Source organism: Condylura cristata, unplaced genomic scaffold (genome assembly GCF_000260355.1).
Source record: "Condylura cristata isolate star-nosed mole 26May11 unplaced genomic scaffold, ConCri1.0 scaffold00020, whole genome shotgun sequence".
Classification (NCBI taxonomy): Eukaryota; Metazoa; Chordata; class Mammalia; order Eulipotyphla; family Talpidae; genus Condylura; species Condylura cristata.
Genome location: NW_004567121.1, coordinates 20504040 through 20523271, shown reverse-complemented (window position 1 = coordinate 20523271; position 19232 = coordinate 20504040). Strand labels below are relative to the sequence as shown.

The 19232-nt window shown below is 36.7% G+C and overlaps 1 protein-coding gene across 1 annotated transcript in view; it reads right to left on the bottom strand.

Annotated features, from left to right (window-relative positions):
* The window catches only part of PRKD3 (protein kinase D3), a 64473-nt gene that overhangs the window by 3699 nt on the left and 41542 nt on the right, over window positions 1-19232 (bottom strand). The window contains exons 9-17 of the mRNA XM_004686291.2: window positions 17518-17595; window positions 16961-17237; window positions 13354-13406; window positions 10572-10644; window positions 9598-9704; window positions 5871-6032; window positions 5542-5640; window positions 2978-3245; window positions 61-146 (exon numbers count right to left, since the gene is read on the bottom strand). Of these exons, the coding sequence (XP_004686348.1) occupies window positions 61-146; window positions 2978-3245; window positions 5542-5640; window positions 5871-6032; window positions 9598-9704; window positions 10572-10644; window positions 13354-13406; window positions 16961-17237; window positions 17518-17595 (1203 nt within the window). The remainder of the gene's footprint in view (window positions 1-60; window positions 147-2977; window positions 3246-5541; window positions 5641-5870; window positions 6033-9597; window positions 9705-10571; window positions 10645-13353; window positions 13407-16960; window positions 17238-17517; window positions 17596-19232) is intronic.

The window sequence follows — 19232 nt, the reverse complement described above, 5'->3', positions numbered from 1 at the left end:
ACCTACTAAACAAATCACAATGAACGATTCAAAAAATTGCCAAAGAGACTTTATTTTTACCTGTAGCCAGGGATGACTAAGAGATTTGTCCACACTATAACGTTTTCTCATCTTCACTTGAAGTAGATTGTTTATCAAGTCAATTGCTAGGGGAAAAGACAATTTGATATGTAAATCTGGGTATACAGGCCATCCTATACTTGTGACTCTTTCTAGAAGGTAGTTCAATCCATTGTATATAGGGTTGAGGATATCTGCCTAAGACCAAGGCCTTTAAGTTAACATGCCAGTGACCCAAAATGTTTACTGGGTATATAGTGTACCTGTTAAAGAGGCAGTATAGAATGAAGATTAAAAGTAGGTATCTGAAGACAGCCTGCCTGGGCTAAAGTCATTTGCCACTTACTTCTATAATGTGGAGTCAGTTCTAATCTACAGTGTGCCTCAGTGTCTTTACCTGTAAAATGAGGTTGAGGTGATCAAAATTAGTTGAAAACATGTAAAGAGCTTAGAATGGTACTTAATATCTAAGTGCTAAGTGAGTAGTAAATCTCACACATCCAGATGAATAAAGCTCTGACTATAGGCTAACTCCCCCACTCTTTTCAATGCCACTGTATTCTCTAGTCTCTGGTTTGATCTGGAAAAGTAGCCAAAGCCACTGATCTGCCTCAACATTAGTGGCTTGACTGATGAGACATACTTGGGCCCTCCCTGGTGGCGCAAGAGGGTAAAGCACAGCTCTAGGAAGTTACATCTAATGCAGTCAGGAAACACTAATTATCCCCAGCCAGGAAAATGACTCACGTGGGTGTGGCAGGCCTCTCCTGCCCCAACCTGCTGCCCTCCTCAGCAGTGTATTTCAATCAGTCTGCCACTTCTGTTTCCCATTCTGTCTCTGCTAGATCCTCTCATCCTCAGCATCTCTGACCTATTCCACAGTTCTTGTATGTATAAGTAATCTTTTTTAAAAAATAAAAGTTCACAACAGGTTTTGACAAATACATTAGCATTTTGGTACTTATGGTGAAATCTTGGCATACATACTTTACCCAACTTTTTTGAGAAATGGACCGAGTATAAAACCAAAGCAACCATGTATTATCCACAGAAAATGACCCAATATAATAATATACTTGAAATAATGATATTAAGACCTGGACCTGAGATGAGACAAATGAAAAACATATACTAGTATTATTTCTCTTTAATATACCACCAAAGATTTTTCCATAAACATTTTAGTTATGAATTTCTCTGTGTTCTAAATACTTCAAGCCTTTATACATTGGCTCTTAAATGATATTCCACCAATCAAGAATGATTTGTGGGTATTTATTTAAAATGTTTTTGTGGTTATCATTCCAACAGATAAATCTGAATTATCTGAGATGTGAACTAGGGTTTTTCTTCTTAGACACTTAAAAGGGAGTCATATAATAAGAGGACCACAGGCTGCACTGCCCAGCAGCACAAAGGTAATTTTGGTAACATCCAAAACCTCTTAAATGTTCTTCAACTTATTCTGTCCATTATCAAGTGAACCTGCTTTATTTTTTGTTTGTTTTTATTTATTTTTTAAAAATAATAGTTTATTTTTATATCATTTTGTGCCTTTTCCATCTCAGTTGTAATCCCCATGTGCCATCATCCAGTGCACCCCCCCACCCCCATTTTTGATCCCATTCCCCATGTAAAAATGTCTCTGGTATATAGTTGTTCATTATTATTATTTTCTCCCCTGGTCCTTTATACTCCTGCTATGAGTGATGCCATCTGGTATTTCTCTTTTTCTTTCTGGCTTATTTCACTAAGCACAATCCTTCCAGCTCCATCCATGTTGCTGCAAAAGGCATGTGTTTATCTTTGTTGAGTAATATTCCATTGTGTATATGTACCATATCTTTTTGATACAGTCATCTACTTTTGAGCATTTGGGTTGATTCCATGCCTTTCCTATTGTAAATAAAGACAACCTACTGCTTTCTTTATCATGCTGTTTTTCACACTTTGCTCAGTATAATGAACTGTATAATGAACAGTATAATGAACTCATCATTGTGATTAGGTCTGGAAAAATAAAAGCCTTACATCTGTTCTAAGGTTTGGTGAAATCCACATGGGGTAAGTCCCTACCAGTGGTTCCATTAAATTCTATGGGTCTGTTAAATAATGCTTTTAAGTGGTGCACTCTTCCTTCCAGTATCAGAAAAAAGGGTCAACCAGACCATTCTTGACAGATACAAAATGAGGAGATGAAACTGGAAAATCAGTTTCAAATGTATGAGGGTCCCCAGTAGTGGCCCATAAAAGAGCTAAAAACAAATGAGGTCTTCTGAGTATAAAGCTTGGTATAAAGAACCAAACCAGAGGGCTCCATTGAAGGAGCTAACAGTCTTGTGAAGACAGGAAAAGTAATTATGAAAAGACAAGAATACTTGGAAAAATACGTCCAACTAGTAGGCTAAGTAACATCTCACACAGTTTAGAGGGGGAATCAAGGGAAAACCTCACAGAAGGGCATTAATACTGAAAAGGGGTGCTGTAGGCAGGGGAAAAGACCTACACAAAACGAAGATCAGAAGAGAGTACACAAGCAGGCTTTTATAGGGAAGTCGTGGAAGATGTCACATATAGAGCCTACAGCTGCAATGGATGAAAGGGAGGCCCATGTGGGTGCAAGCAGATTAAGATGAAAATGGGAGTTCCAGAAGATTTGACAGTGGTGATGAAGAGCCAGGAGACAGCTTGATGGTTAAGTCAGTTAAACAATTATTTTAGTAGTTTCAAACTAAGGCAACTGGGCTTGGCTTAATGTTATGCCTGGAAATGTAAGGAAGATATAAAAACACAATGAAAAGGAACAGTGCTCGAAATTGGTAAGTGAATTTTAGAAATGAGTGAAAGAGGAATCAGAAAAGACAGGTTAACTTGGAGTCAAGATTTGTAGATTAAATAGCACAGAACTAAAGTTTACCTTCACCAGAAATTTCTTTCCATGGATTTGGTGGGTACATAAATGCAGCGTTTTGGATCTGGTCATTTATATCTTCATCTTCATTGAAAGGAAACGTGCCACTGAGGCTCACATAGACAATAACTCCCACTGACCACATATCTAGAGAACGGTTGTAGCCTTTGCTCCTGAGAACTTCAGGGGCCAAATATGCTGGCGTTCCTACTACAGACCTCCTGAATGACTTTTCACCGATGATGCGTGCAAAACCAAAGTCACACAGCTTCACCTGGAAATCACAGATGACGGTAAGTTTACATAATGTGTCAACCTATAATGCACATACATGTTTCTAAAATACCAGACTGGTGTTAAGTTTTTTGATGAAATAGAATGGAGGGTGTTGATCTTTTATCATTTAGCTTTTAGGGCTCACTTTAATTTCATCCGAGAGCAGGAAGTAAGTGTTCCACTTTTGAAGTTCCAATGGCCTTATGACTACACACACAAAAGGACTGAATACATGTCTCCTAAATGAAAAGTAAAACCTAAAAACTTATCATTTATTTTTGCTTAGTTCCAGAATCTCTCTTCCTAAGGATACTATAAACTGACACAGTAGAATAGTGCTATATTATTACTTGAAAGAGTAAGATAACTTCTCTGTGTCCAAGAAGCAAATTGTTGCAAATTGGGTGTTTAGGTATGATAAAAGTTCTATCTGCAAGTAGTGATAGTCAAAATAGTTCTGGACCATGATAGAGCTATGGATGTGCAATGAGTGTGGCTCATAATTTATCTTGCTACCCACTCTCTAGAACAGGTTTAGATTTTGGTGACTAATGATGCATTCATATTTAAGCTAATACCAAGTACTTTCTGGAGAGAATGTCCTGACTCTCAGCATGTCTTTAAGAAAAAAAAAAAAACAACCTTAAAATAATTTGAGCAAAAGAATCTGCCCTCCATTAAGAGAAACAGTGATTGGTGATCAAAGGTATATTCAAATGTAGCTGGCTGTTTCTCAGATCTGGATCCTCAGATATATTTTTATGATGCTATTTATTCTGTGCACTGCATTTGGCTACTTCTCTACTTGAGTCTTCAAAGAATAGGATTACTAAATGTGAAGAAATCGGAACTCTCTTTTTTGTTAAATAGCTAACATCTTGTTAATGTAAATATGACCTGGACAACTGACTAATGAAACACGGCCTGGCTAGTACTTGAATAAAAGAGTGTCAAGTAAATGACATCATTTCCCCTTTGTTTCTAATGGTAACACTAGGATCAATAAAGCAGACGTCAGAAAATTCGAGCTTATCGTTGGTAACAGGTATACCTCCATTACCCATACCATTTTGAAGCTCAAATGAGATAACACAGAAGTACCAAACTACCAGGAAACTCCTTGATCACACAATAATACATAACCATACGTTACCGAATAGAAATCATAAAACATTTTTAAAACTAAAAAGCTGAATTTTAAAAATATTTTTCTTGGAAACATAATTTGAGTTGTTTATTCTAGACGTCCAATTGTTCATCCTTTAAATGTACAAGAACAATAATATAGCAACAAATACTCTAGCTGAATGGGGAACTGTTCAGTGACAAAATTGGGAACATTCATAGGTACTACCAACATAGATATTCAAGGCAACTGTTTCAAACTTTGGGGCTATGACTGATATTTAAATTATGAAATAAATTTAGATCTAGATCAATATTTTTCATAAAATGAAATTTATTGAAGTGACTAATGAATGCAACACACATAGGACACACAGTACTATCATGTCTGACACTGGTAGTCATGGGAAATGTGACTCTCCTATAGATTTTGGTGAAAACATTTGAAATATAGTTCTGTAGAGAGGAAAAGTTGGCTGCTTGCTCAACCAAAATCTAGTATCTTCCATTTCTGGGTTACCTTCCAATCTATCTTATTTCATGGAGAATTTGTCCTGAGCATCATGTACCAATTTAAGTTGATTCTTCCCCCATTTCATTCCCAACTCAATGGGAGAGGTGAATTTTTAACAATTTTTGTGCAAAATGGTTAGGACTAGTTTAAGAAGTCTGGTTATGTTTAAGAAGTCTTAATAAAAATAATGTAATCAGTGAAATTTGAATTCAAATTATTCAAATATTAATCCTCACTAAATGTTACAGGTTAAAAACCTTAGAATGACTATGTGTTTGAACCTATAACATTGGAGGTCTTTGCTACATGGGAACTTAGTAATGTTGTCAGACAGGCAATGAAAACAAATCTTAAAAATCTTCTGGAGAGGCCCTCCCTGGTGGCGCAGCGGGTTAAAGCACAGCACTAAGAAGCTTAAGCCACTTCCGCATGAGTTTGATCCCCGCCTGCCCCGGAGGTGACCACATGGCGTGGTAGACCTCTCCTGACCCGCTCGCTGCTCCCCTCAGCAGTATATTTCGTCCATCTGCCTGTTCTGCTTCCCACTCTGTCTCTGGTGAAGGCTCTCACCCTCCACATCTCTGGCCTGTACCCCAGTTCTGTATGAATGAATAAATAAATCTTTAAAAAAAAAAATCTTCTGGAGATTTCTTACCTGAGGAAATGGCTCTGCTGATGCAAGTAGTACATTTTCTGGTTTTAAATCACAGTGTACAATATTCTTAAAATGTAGATTCCTCAGAGCAACAAGTATCTGTTATTGAAGAAAAGGCTATTAATGCCTGAATGAAGTCATAACTAAATTCTAATCTGACCCCCTAAATGGTACAGTCATTTGAAAAGTCCACTACAGTTCACCAGGATTTAAGTAAAATGTTATTCTATTCTTCAAGGCTAACTATTCCCACAATATTCCAATTTAGAAAAGCACTGCTCTTTAATTCTTAGTCTTGAGATTGTTTAGCTTTAAAATAGATAAAATACCTGTGTGACCATGAATTTAGTAATTCGTTCTGGAAGCCGACTTTTCTCGCTGGACAGAATCATTTCCAACATATCTCCATGCAGCTTTTCCATCACAACAAAAACTCGTTCTGGGGTTTCAAACATACATTCCAGGTTTACAATCCCAGGATGGTGTAAATTCTGAAGCGTTATAGAACATTTATTTGACTAACTTATGTAGAGAGATAATTTTACTATTCAAACATTTATCAATGAACTCCAAAAATTATATGAAATACATGGCATAAAAGAATCAGCTTAAAAATAATAAATAGGGTCAGATTGTGATTGTCCAAGTTCTGTACTGGAGAGTAGATGTACTAAGGGAAAACAATGTCTTCCCAATTTGATTATATGGCTCTTGTCCATCACTACTTTTTCTTCCCTTTTAAAAAAATTTTAGTGATTTTTACTGAGGTAGAATTGGCTTACAACATGTGTTTTTATGGTATCGCAGTAAGTTCAAGTTGCTCAGGAACAAGGACCAACTGCCAGTCAAAGAGTTTCAGCTCGAGGCTATCCTATATTTGTGAAGTTCTTTGCTCGAAGTAATTTTGTTTTTAAAGTCATCATCTAAATCTTGATTTTCATGATGTTATTCTTCAATTTGGTCTTCCATCCTAGGCTCGGTATCTGTTTACCTCCATTGCCTTATGTTTCTTAAGTACTATATTAGAGTTTGAGAAATACAGAGATGAATGTGATACTATCTCTGTTAATAAACGAAGCTATCTGTCTTCCTACTTAAAAAAAAAACCAACAAAAACCCCCACATTTCTCAAAAGCAAATCTGAGAAGTCAGTCACAGTCAAAAATGTTCAATGGCTCTTTATTTATTTTAAAGATTTATTTATTTATATAGAAATGGGGTATAGGCCAGAGATGTGGAGGGTGAGAGGATTCACCAGAGACAGAGTGGGGAGCAGAACAGGTAGATGGACGAAGTACACTGCTGAGGGGAGCAGCGGGCGGGTCAGGAGAGGTCTGCCGCGCCATGTGGATCTCCTTGGGGCAGGCGGGGATCAAACTCATGCAGAAGTGGCTTAAGCTTCTTAGTGCTGTGCTTTAACCCACTGCACCACCAGGGAGGGCCCAATGGCTATTTATGGGCATAAATCTAAATTCCTCATTAGAATGGAAGTATGGCTGTCTATCCCTTATGGCAAGTTGTCAATCTTAGTTTGTCCCACTCTCTTATAAATGTCTGTCATCCTTTGGGATTTATTTTGGTAAGAAATAAGAAAATCACTTTGTCCAGGTTTTCAAATTATCTGACAGAGTTGTACAAGGTACTATCTTTAGATTCCTTTAATCCTTTTCTATGTTCATGGTCACATGCTCAAGATATCTTTCTATTTTCTTATATTTTTGATTGGGTTGGCTACTTATTGTGTCTCCCAGGCCCTGACAGAGCCTTTTGATTTATTATATTGCACTATAGTATTGTCTATATTATTTCTGCTAATCCTTTCTGCCTTCCTTAGGTTTGCTTATTCTTAAACTTCTTGAGTTGGAGACTCACTTCATTTACTTCCATTCTTTCTTGCATAGAATAGAGGTTACAAGTCTTTGAAAAACAGTGCAAAAGCTCTGATATCAGTATTTATTTTTTAAAGATTTATTTATTTATGCTCACAGAACTGGGGTACAGGCCAGAGGTGTGGTGGGTGAGAAGATTTACCAGAGACAGAGTGGGGAGCAGAACAGGCAGACTGACAAGGTACACTGATGAGGGGAGCAGCGGGAGAGTCAGAAGAGGTCTGCTACACCATGTGGGTCAGCTCCCTGGCTGGGGATCGAATTCATGCTGCAGTGGCTTCAGAGAGCTTCATAATGTGTTGCTTTAACCCATTGCACCACCAGGGAGAGCCTCGATATACAGTATTTTAATGATTACTTCAAGTACTCTGAAATTTTTGTTCTTTTATTCAATAAATCATACATTGAATTTTTTTTCACATAGTAGGAGCTGCTGTTTTCTGATTTTGTAATTTATTTCATTACTGCATTAAGACAGAAGAACACTATTCATGCCATTTTAAATTAATGAGGTGTTGTTTTGGGATTGCATAGTTAAGGATAAAGTGGTTAGATCTAACTTTTGCTATTTAGGCCTTCTAGGTCTTAAATATTTTTGAGTACTTCATCTGTCATGGACTGTTTAAGAGCTTGCACCATTTACAGTTTTCCTTCTCAATACTGAAACTGTTATTTGGTATAGTGAAAGTCATACTCTAACTTTTTAAATACCCTTCTTCAATTCATTTAGTGTGTTTTCCTTGGATTAAATCTATCAGATGACCCCCTTGCCACTAAAAGTTACCTAAAGAAGATTCCACAGTTGTGGATCTCAGAAAGAGCAAGCAAAACAGCACAGAAGTGTGCTCACTTCCATTAAACTTACTGAATACAAAGCCTATTTTAACCAAGTACTCAACAGAAGGCTGGGTACTCTTGGGTAATGGTAAAGTTACTTGTAAATTACTGATTCCAAATTTTTCCTTCCTCTCAGCAGAATGGCCAAAGCTGTGTCATCAATAATGTGCTTAGTTTTTACTTTTTCTTTCTTTATAAAGTTGTTGCTGTGAGGAAGAGAAACTATAAATATGAGTGGAGCTGTAGACCACAGAAAGAACCAAGATCAATTAATTACAGGGTCTCAAGCAGCTCTTCAGATTTGTTTGAAAAGGATGACATCTAAGAAGAACCCAGGGCAGAGAAGAGGAATAAAAATGATACAGCTGAAATGGGGAGAGGGGTACCCAAAGATGCTGTGAATAAGTATACAGCTACAGTTAAGTTATTTTCAATTCATATGAAAGAAACTAGGTGAAATGTTTCTATGACTAAATCTTGTGGAACTAATTAAGAATTTCTATGTGAAAACAATCTCCTTAAAAAACAAAAAAGTACTGCATTAACTCAGATAGTGCTAAAAGAATTATCACTCATACATAAATTAACAAGGCTGATCTTTAAATATATAGTATTGTATCAAATTTAGGATGAAAATAGTATTTTTGGGTAGGCAATTCTACTCTCATTTGGGCAGTATCAATGAAAATGACCAGGAGGATACAATGAAAAAGTTTTTCACATCATGCATTGTCTGAAAACATCTAAATTTAGTTACTACAAGCCAGTTAGTTACATGGTGGGAAAAAGCTTCATATTTAGTCTGTGATCAAATCTATGAGAAATCAAGCTTTGAAAAATGTCCTTAATATTTATTTTTGCACCTCAGTTGGATAATGAGAAAGTTCTAAATTAGATATGAGAAAGGACTTCTAACAATACAGGAACACCTCATAGAGTGTCTGAGTACTATTAACATCCATTTTAACGGTAATTTTATAGGCAACAGCCTTGAGGTAACCACAGGTAGCTTAAAGAACATAATCTTTTGATTATCACTCCTATGAAAAAAATGTGAAGCAAATGTGAAGCAAATTAACCAACATAATGAATGTAAGATTAACTATGCTTTTATAAATATCTTACCCTCTTCTTCACAGAAGAGTAAGGTCAGAATGCTCTCATCTTGAACCTCATCCAAAACCAAATAGGGCTCTGACATCACTATTACATCATCATGATTCATAAATTTAAATTTACGAAAATGCTACACAATGAATGGACAATTGCACATTATATTTATATAATATTATGAAAAATAAAAACCAATACAAAACAACTTCACTTTTACCTGTAAAATAGCCACTTCATTACGGAGTTGACTTTCCTGTTTTGTGGGGAATCTCATCTTATCAATTACTTTAATAGCCACATCCCTTCCAGTCTTTCTATGTTTTCCTATTTAAAAAATACAGAAAAGAGGAAAGAATTGACAGCTCAGCTCACATATAATTGAATAGAGGCTGTTTCATTTAGTTTAAATGATGAGAAATCTGAATAAACTTGTTTGCTGAAAAACTATCTACCTTACTACATATATATGAGATAGTTAACTGTCCTGACCTTGCCATCAGAGATTTTTAAGAAAGAATCAAATTATTAAGAATTAATTTTATTCCAGGTTCAGTGAATCAACAAAGAGTTATTTGACTTATTAAGCAAGTTTGGAGGCAGAAAGGCCAACCAAGAACATTTTAACACTATTATATTGAAAAAAGGGATAACAAGATTTAACATTACTTTTATATCTTGGATCATAGCTCAGGAAGTATTTTCATATCTTTTACGTTTAATTAAATTAACAACTGTGAGAGTTATGCAGGATAATTTTATTAGCTCCATTAAAGTGACTTTGCCAAATTGTTAAATCGGAGAGCTGGATTAGGATTTCAGGTCTTCACACCTGATATTCATCACCAATACTCAACAAATGGTACCATTTGTGCTGGAAACCAGTAGGGAGTGTACTTCAATAAACAAACCCACACAGCTCAATATAACTTCAAACCATTTATTTTTTGCACCTAAAGACCTTTACATGGGAACTATATAATAAGAAAAAAGATTTGTGAAACTAATTTTCTCATAATTTTCAAAGTTTACAGCTGAAATAAAGGAATGACTACCCAGTAATAGTAAAAAGAACTTAGCCTAAAGGATGTGCGTCTGCCTTTGATAAAAGACCACTTATCAAAATTCTCAAGACATAACAGCTTTTTAAAATTTCATAATTTTCCTAAGTATGTACAATAGCAAAAGGCTTACCTCCATAAACAATACCAAACTGGCCTGAACCAAGCACTTCATCTGCAAAGATCTGGTAAACAGTACTAATGTCCTATTTAGGGAAAAGGAAGCAGTGTTTATCTCTACAAAACAATGTTAACATGTCTTAGTCTTTTCAAATACTTAAATACATTTTTGTCTTTAAGAAACTAATTTTCCTAACAAAATATTCTATGAAGCGTAAGTTTTCTATGTATACTAGAAAGATAAGCCCAGTTTTTATGCTATGACTTTTTCTTTTAACTGAGGAAATATCGAAGTACCCCCATGAGGTACCACCACAGTGCACCCTCCACCCATATTTTACTACCACAGACCATTATGCCTCCCTCCCTTCCTGTTCTTTCACCTCCTCCACCCACTTTGTGTTTCAGGTCTACCCTCAGCTATCCAGAGTTAGCTCTCTAGCTTGTCTTTATCTGACTATTTGTTACCTATAGTCCTCATATTAGTGACACCATCTGCTATTAATCTTTTTCCTCTGACTTCCTTTTTAGCGTTATCCATCTGAGTGCCATCCACATAGCCACTAATGGCACTCATTTATACTATGGTTCTTAAAGTGTAAGTATAACATACTCTGTAAGATCATCTCTGGGGGACAAAATGCCTAGAATAAGCAAAATTTTATTTAACTAGCTATACATATAAAGCAAATTAACTTAAAAAATTAAGTGCAGGCCCTCCCTGGTGGCGCAGCAGGTTAAAGAACAGACTAAGAAGCTAAAGCCACTTCCTCATGAGTTGGATCCCCGCCTGCCCCAGAGGCGATCCACATGGCCTGGCAGACCTCTCCTGACCTGCCGTTGCTCCCCTCAGCAATGTACTTTGTTAATCTGCCTGTTCTGCTCCCCACTCTGTCCCTGGTGAATCCTCTCATCCTCTGCATCTCTGGCCTGTACCCCAGTTCTGTATGAGTAAATAAATCTTTTTTTTTTTTAAAGATTTATTTATTTGTTCATACAGAACTGGGGTACAGGCCAGAGATGTGAAGGGTGACAGGATTCACCAGGGACAGAACGGGGCAGATCGATGAAGTACACTGCTGAGGGGAGCAGCGGGCGGGTCAGGAGAGGTCTGCCGCGCCATGTGGTCACCTCCGGGGCAGGCGGGAATCGAACTCATGCGGAAGTGGCTTAAGCTTCTTAGTGCTGTGCTTTAACCCGCTGCACCACTAGGGAGGGCCAGAGTAAATAAATCTTAAAAAAAAAAAATTAAGTGCAAAGCTTTGCCTAGTTCATCATTAAAGAACTTTGCAAATCTTTTGATCTGAAAGAAAAGTTCAAAGGTTCATTTTATTGTGATTAGGCTACTTTTGAAAGACTAACAGAAGAGACTTGTGAAATCATCTGTACCTCACATCCACTCCTCAACCTTTTTCCTGGTCTACATCTCTCTTAAGTCTCTTCTAATTTTAAAATGAGTCTCAACCTTTATTGAGCTCTAATGGTATACAGGGTTTTGTGATAGTTAACTAATTTGTCAAATCAGCCTCATACTTGAGGAATTTGTAGCAGTAATAGAAAAACCTACAAAAAAATTAACAATTGAGAATGTCATATTCGGTCAAATAAGTATTACAGGAGAAGCTTTCCTAATACCATTAATTTACTAACCACTAGAATAACCTATACACCCTCCAATCCCTCAAAAAAAAAAAAAAAAACATATACTGATTGATATCTATAGCAGCAAAACAAATTTTGTGACTAGTCCCTCAATAAGTAACTCTTAAAGGTATCAAATATATGTGTAGTAATGAAAATGTGTTGTAATGACTGCATAGTTTAGTTATTATGAAATACTTCAAATAACTACATAAACTATAAATATAATGTGTCATGAGTATCCTTGGTTCCACTTTAAAGAAATAAAAGCTAGAAATTCTAGACAGTGCATTATTGGTGTTATATAATAAAGACTTTGACTGCACTTTGTTCCTGGCTCCCTGCAATTTTCCAGAGACAAATATGACTGTGAACTTATCATATGGCCTATTTTATAGAGATATGATCCATCGACTCCCATTTTTTGAGGGGTTGTATCATAAATGAATGTTGAATCTTATCAAAAGCTTTCTCTGCATCTATTGACATAATTTAATCATATGATTTCTACTTCCCTTTTTGCTGATGTGGTGAATTATACTAATCAGTTTTGTATACTGAAGAGTAGTTGTATACTTGGTATAAATTCTACTTGATCATCATGTATGATACTTTTAAAGCACTGTTGAATTTGTTTGCTATGATCTTGCTGACAATTTTTGCATCTGTCTGGTTTTGCTATGAGAGTAATGTTGGCTTCATGAATGCATTTGGAAACATTCCTCTTCTCTCAATTTTTGGGAAGAGTTTGAGAATAGATGTCAGTTTTCTTAAAGGTTTGGCTGAACTCACTAATGAAACTGTCTTGTTTTGCTCCTTTCCCTTTTAGGTACAGCTGAAGTTCCACTTCCTTTAGGAAGTGTTTCCCACTGCAATAATCTCTCTCTTCTCTTTAAATTCTCTTTAAGTTACACTATAATATTCTAATACCATTTATGAAAAAATTAACTTTATTTTCATAATTTAAAAGATCTGCCTCAGTTACCTTCATAAAGTAGATGTCCTTAGAGATATTATCAGTCACAAGTCTAGCTTAGTATCTTAGGCAAATTGCTCAATATTTTGAGCTATGAACCTATTTTTAAATAGATTTTCACATCTCACTTTATTTTTAATCACCCAATTTGTATGCATTACCTATAAATTTTACTTACCACATTCTCCTGAATCTGACAATTAGATACAGAGATACTGGTAGATAAATCTTCTGTAAAATGTAAAAATGATATATGAGGAAAGAGCACAACTATTGTTATACGACAATATTAATATTTATTTAATATGAATGACAATGCTATTTAAATTTGAAAAAATATTATTATAGTTAATATAATTGTGCACATTAGAAATTTATTCAAACATACAACACTAATCTACTTTGGTTAATTAAATGATACATCCATAAAAAGAAAAAATGTCTGAATATGTTATATTGAATCAGAAAGCTATCCATGACATGTTATTAAGTTAAAAAAAGACAAGTTACGGGCCTTCCCTGGTGGTGCAGCGGGGTTAAGCACAGCACTAAGAGGCTTAATCCACTTCCGCATGAGTTCGATCCCTGCCTGCCCCGGAGGAGACCACATGGCATGGCAGACATCTCCTGACCCACCCGCTGCTCCCCTCAGCAGTGTACTTCACCTATCTGCCTGTTCTGCTCCCCACTCTGTCTCTGGTGAATCCTCCCACCCTCCGCATCTCTGGCCTATACCCCAGTTCTCTACGAATAAATTTTAAAAAGTTAAAAAAAAAAAAAGGCAAGTTACAGGATAGCATTATTTGAATTTAAAAAAAAACACAAACCCCCCCCCAAAAACCATGACTACTTCTGGTAAATGAAAGAGGGAAAGCTGGGGGACAAGGACTTTAGCTTTTACAACCTCCTATACTTACATTGTAAAAAACATATGTATTATTTCCATGATAAAAATTATAAATTAGGTAAATTCATATACTGACATTAAATACATGTGCTATATATAAGTAAAAAAATAGAGGGTAAAAAAGCAAGTTGCAATGAATACACAAAATAAGACCACATTTTTGTAAAAATTCAAACAGTCATATATAATAATAATATAAATTCATCATCCCAAAACCTTCCCCAAAACAAGAAATATACACCAAATTATTAATAATGGTTTTCTGAGGGAAGGAGATATACAATTAGAAATAAGGGTGTGTGCTATATGTTTACAAGGAGGATTTTTTTCATTTTATATTATGTATTTTTTTATTTTTTATTTTTTAAAGATTTATTTATTCATACAGAACTGGGGTACAGGCCAGAGATGCGGAGGGTGAGAGGATTCATCAGAGACAGAGCGGGAAGCAGAACAAGCAGATCGATGAAGTACACTGCTGAGGGGAGCAGCGGGCGGGTCAGGAGAGGTCTGCCGCGCCATGTGGTCACCTCCGGGGCAGGCGGGATCGAACTCATGCGGAAGTGGCTTTAGTTTCTCAGTGCAGTGCTTTAACCCGCTGTGCCACCAGGGAGGGCCCTTATATTATGTATTTTATAAAATTTAAGTATCTGTTTTCCCTTGGTAAACAAAGGAAGAAATAAAAGAAATTAAACACAGGAAGTAAACAGACTAGGTAATAAACCTCTAGAATCTCAGGAATAACTCAAAGAAATAAGAATTTTTTTTCTATATTGGCAAAGATAATGTCAGATTTCCTTTACAAGGAAATGTAACATTATTCATTTAAAATATTGGGCCCTTCCTGGTGGCACAACGGGTTAAAGCATGGCACTGTGAAGCTAGCCGCAACCGCTTTAGTTCAAGTTCAATTCCTGACCATGGAGGTGACTGACCCACATGGTGCAATAGACCCCTCCTGTCTCTCCTGCTGCTCCCCTCAGCAGTGTACTTTGTTGATCTGCCTGCTCTGCTCCACACTGTCTCTGGTGAACGCTCTCACCGCCCCCTGCACCTCTGGCCTGTACCCCAGCAGCAGGCGGGTCAGGAGAGGTCTGCCTAACCAAATGGATCACCGCTGGGGCCACGGATTGAACCTGCACTGAAGCGGCTGCGGCTAGCTTGCAGTGCTGCGTCCTAACCCGTTGCACCACCAGGGAAGGCCCTAAATTATTTTAAATAACTCAAAATGTTAAACATGTTTTTAAAAAATTTATTTTATTTATTTATCCATAAATAAAGAGCTGTGATACAGGCCAGAGAAGGGGAGGAGGTTGTTGAGAGGATTCACCAGAGATAGAGTGGGGGCAGAACAGGCAGGCTGACAGACAGAACAGGCAGCTACACTGAGGGGGGCAGTGGGTGAGACAAAAGAGGTCAGCTGCACTATGTGGGTCAGCTCTCAGCTCCTGGCTGGAGATCAAACTGATGCCTCAGTGGCTACAGACAGCTTCAAAGTGCTGAGAATCAACCCCTTCAGCCATCAGGGATGCCCTCAAATGTTAAACTTTTTTTTTTTAAAGATTTATTTATTTGTGCATACAGAACTGGGGTACAGGCCAGAGGCTCAGGGGCAGTGAGAGGCTTCACCAGAGACAGAGCGGGGAACTGAACAGGCTGACTGACGAAGTACACTGCTGAGGGGAGCAGCGGGCGGGTCAGGAGAGGTCTGCCACACCATGTGGTTACCTCTGGAGCAGGCGGGAATCTAACTCATGCGGAAGTGGCTTTAGATTCTCAGTGCTGTGCTTTAACCCGCTGCGCCACCAGGGAGGGCCTCAAATGTTAAACATTTTAATGAAACAAACAAAAAATATCAACAGAATCAATGTGTCTACTTTCCTAACTGAAGAATCAGTATTAAACACCAAACATGTTCATGGTCATTCCATGTCTCTCTAATCAACCTGTTTCCTCACCCAAGTAATAACAATTAATATTTCCTCCATTCTCCCATTTTGTTGTCTCCATTCAAGCCTACCTGAGTGTCAAGGTCTAAATCAGGTTCTACCTCTAAATCTCTGCATTGTCCTTCTCGTTATATATGAATCCTCTGAAGAGCATTATTCACTTTTGTACTCTTACATGCTATGTGCTTTCACCTAATAATTACTTATGTATATGAAAGTTCCAAGAATAGCTCTGCAAAGTACTAAGGCTGAAGTGAAATAAACAATACTTTGAAATTGGAAGTTACCTATTATAATTCAAATATATTTGCTAATGAATGGTATTTCCCTAGAAATAATGTCAGTGGGGGAAAGTGACATTATACTATGCTTTCTAATTAAGTGTTCACTTGAATCTTTATGAAATTTATGTTGTATACATTTTTTGGTACAAATACCTTAAGTTTCAATAACTTATATTTCCAAATATTTTAATTTAGTTGAAGAAATAATGGCATTTTTGATTTCACAGATTTCACAAGTATGAGGAAAAATTTAAGACTTTTAGAAACTGATTATAACCCTCCATAAAGCAAAACAGTAATGTTAATAGTTTACTAGTTTACTTAATCAAATGAGAGTTCGTGGATTTCAAACATTATTCTGACAATCCCATCAAAAAGGTACTAAAAGGAAGTACTGAGAGATAAATACCTGCCTAATAGCACATAGCAGGTCGAGAGAGTCAGGATTCAAATCTAGAGAGACTGTCTCTGGGGTTGGTTCTGAGAATTGTGCACACACACTAACAGCAATATAATTTTATAAAATAATTAAAGCATTATTTACTAAAAATAAAGCTTACAAAGAACATTTCAGTATGTAGAGAAATTCAACCACGTTCACAAAACGCTTCAGAACCAAAAGGGAAAAAGAAGCTTGTTGCTTACTGTGATCTTTCCCCTGCCCAGGAGAAGTGCAAACACTTGCTTGAGGGGTAACAGGCATAAGAGCTTGGCGAATTGCTTTTTCCCAGCTTTGTGCTACATCAAGTCCAACTCCAGTGGCAGCAAGAACAGGATTGTGAGAGCTGTCCCCATTGTTCTCACCAGCAAAGTATACCATAGTATCAGTGATGATTTCAAAACAGTGTGGGTTGCTGCCTTGAGAAATGTTTGTGAAATCTTGTGCTGAAGATATGCGAAGAATTTCTGAAAGTGGAATTTCCTGAAGTGAAAAGCATTGGAGAATATGAATATGCCTTTGTTTTTAATTTCAAATAAACTAAATTGTTGAAGATACGCATTTCTAATAAATATCATTACAACACAAGTATGAGGCATATCAAAAACAGTCAAGTCTTATGGGTAATAAAAGCCATAAACAACAGCCTCAGTAACTTCTATAAACAATAGCAGGCAGAGCTGTGTAATACATGTATTTCAATGTAACAATACACACACACACTTTGAAAACCTAGTTATTTTTAAAAATGTGAAATATTTACCTTATAATACTTTGATCCAGATTCATTTTGAAACAATGTTAGACATTTGCTATCAAGTCTCCAATAATGCCTCTTTCTCTATAAAACAAAGAACAAAACTGAGGTTGAAATATAATTCCTTCAAAGTACTTGTTACTTTACCTTTCCTTTTATTTCTATTCATTAATTTGTTCTTTTCAATTAAAATTCATGAAGTTCAAGTTCTCAAAATATAAAGGAAAACAGCAAAAGTTTACTCCTCACCACTGTTATCCCACTTTCACTCTCTTTTGAGGCGATGTCATTACGTTTTTGGGTTTCAGAAAAATCATGACACATTTTTGCATAGAAAAAATGTGATGACTTTCTGACAACCTAATATCAGATATATTTTTAATTCATGTACATACAAATACAGGGGTATTAAACAAATACACACATAATAGCGATGGGTTAACAATTCTAAAAGTTGGTTTGCAGTTCAAACGATATGCTCACCTGTAACTGCTTGACAGTGTCAATTACTCTAGATCGTGGAGAGCTTATACAAGATTTGTCTTAATTTATGAGAAAACATGAGAATATTTGTTTACTCACACTTTCATTTGTACAGAACAGTAATAAACTTTTTGGGTTTTACTACACTGAAAAATATGTTGGTATTTTCAAATAAATTTTATATTATATTAAATATGAAATCAAGCTTTTATGTTTAACAGTCATTTGTATTTTCTTGTCCATGAAGTCTGTTCATATTCTTTGCCCATTTTTATTTTATTTTATTTTTTTATTTTTATTTTTAGATTTATTTATTTGTACATACAGAACTGGGGTACAGGCCAGAGGCTCAGGGGCAGTGAGAGGCTTCACCAGAGACAGAGTGGGGAGCAGTACAGGCAGATCGACGAAGTACACTGCTGAGGGGAGCAGCGGGCGGGTCAGGAGAGGTCTGCCACACCATGTGGTCACCTCCAGGGCAGGCGGGGATCGAACTCATGTGGAAGTGGCTTTAGCTTTTTAGTGCAGTGCTTTAACCCACTGCGCCACCAGGAAGGGCCTCTTTGCCCATTTTTATTAGTGTGTTGTGATCTTTTTTGTGTGGGTATGTGTGGTCTTATGCTAAGTGTGGACTGGGCACACTTACCATTATTCTTAAATTTATCCTTGTTTATGAATTGAAAATATTTCCCCATAATAATGTCCTGTTTAAATTTTTTTTTTTTAATTAAGATTTTAATGCTTTAGAGCAGTTTTAAATTCACAGTAAAATTAAGGGGAAGGTACAGGGTGTCCCATGTATTCTCTGTGCTTACACATAGATAGTCCCTTATGTAGTATTTTGAAGTACAGCTGACCATGGGCACCTCCTGTGGTTGCAGTGAAACCACAAGAGGGACTACTATACATTAAATATTCTTTAAAAAAATTCTTCATTGGCCCTCCCTGGTGGCGCAGCGGGTTAAAGCACAGCACTGAGAATCTAAAGCTGCTTCCGCATGAGTTCGATTCCCGCCTGCCCCGGAGGTGACCACATGGTGTGGCAGACCTCTCCTGACCCGCCCGCTGCTCCCCTCAGCAGTGTACTTCGTCCATCAGCCTGTTCTGTTCCCCACTCTATCTCTGGTGAAGCCTCTCACCGACCCTGAGCCTCTGGCCTGTACTCCAGTTCTGTATGCACAAATAAATAAATCTTTAAAAAAAAAAAAATTCTTCATTATTGTGACTTAAGTCCAATG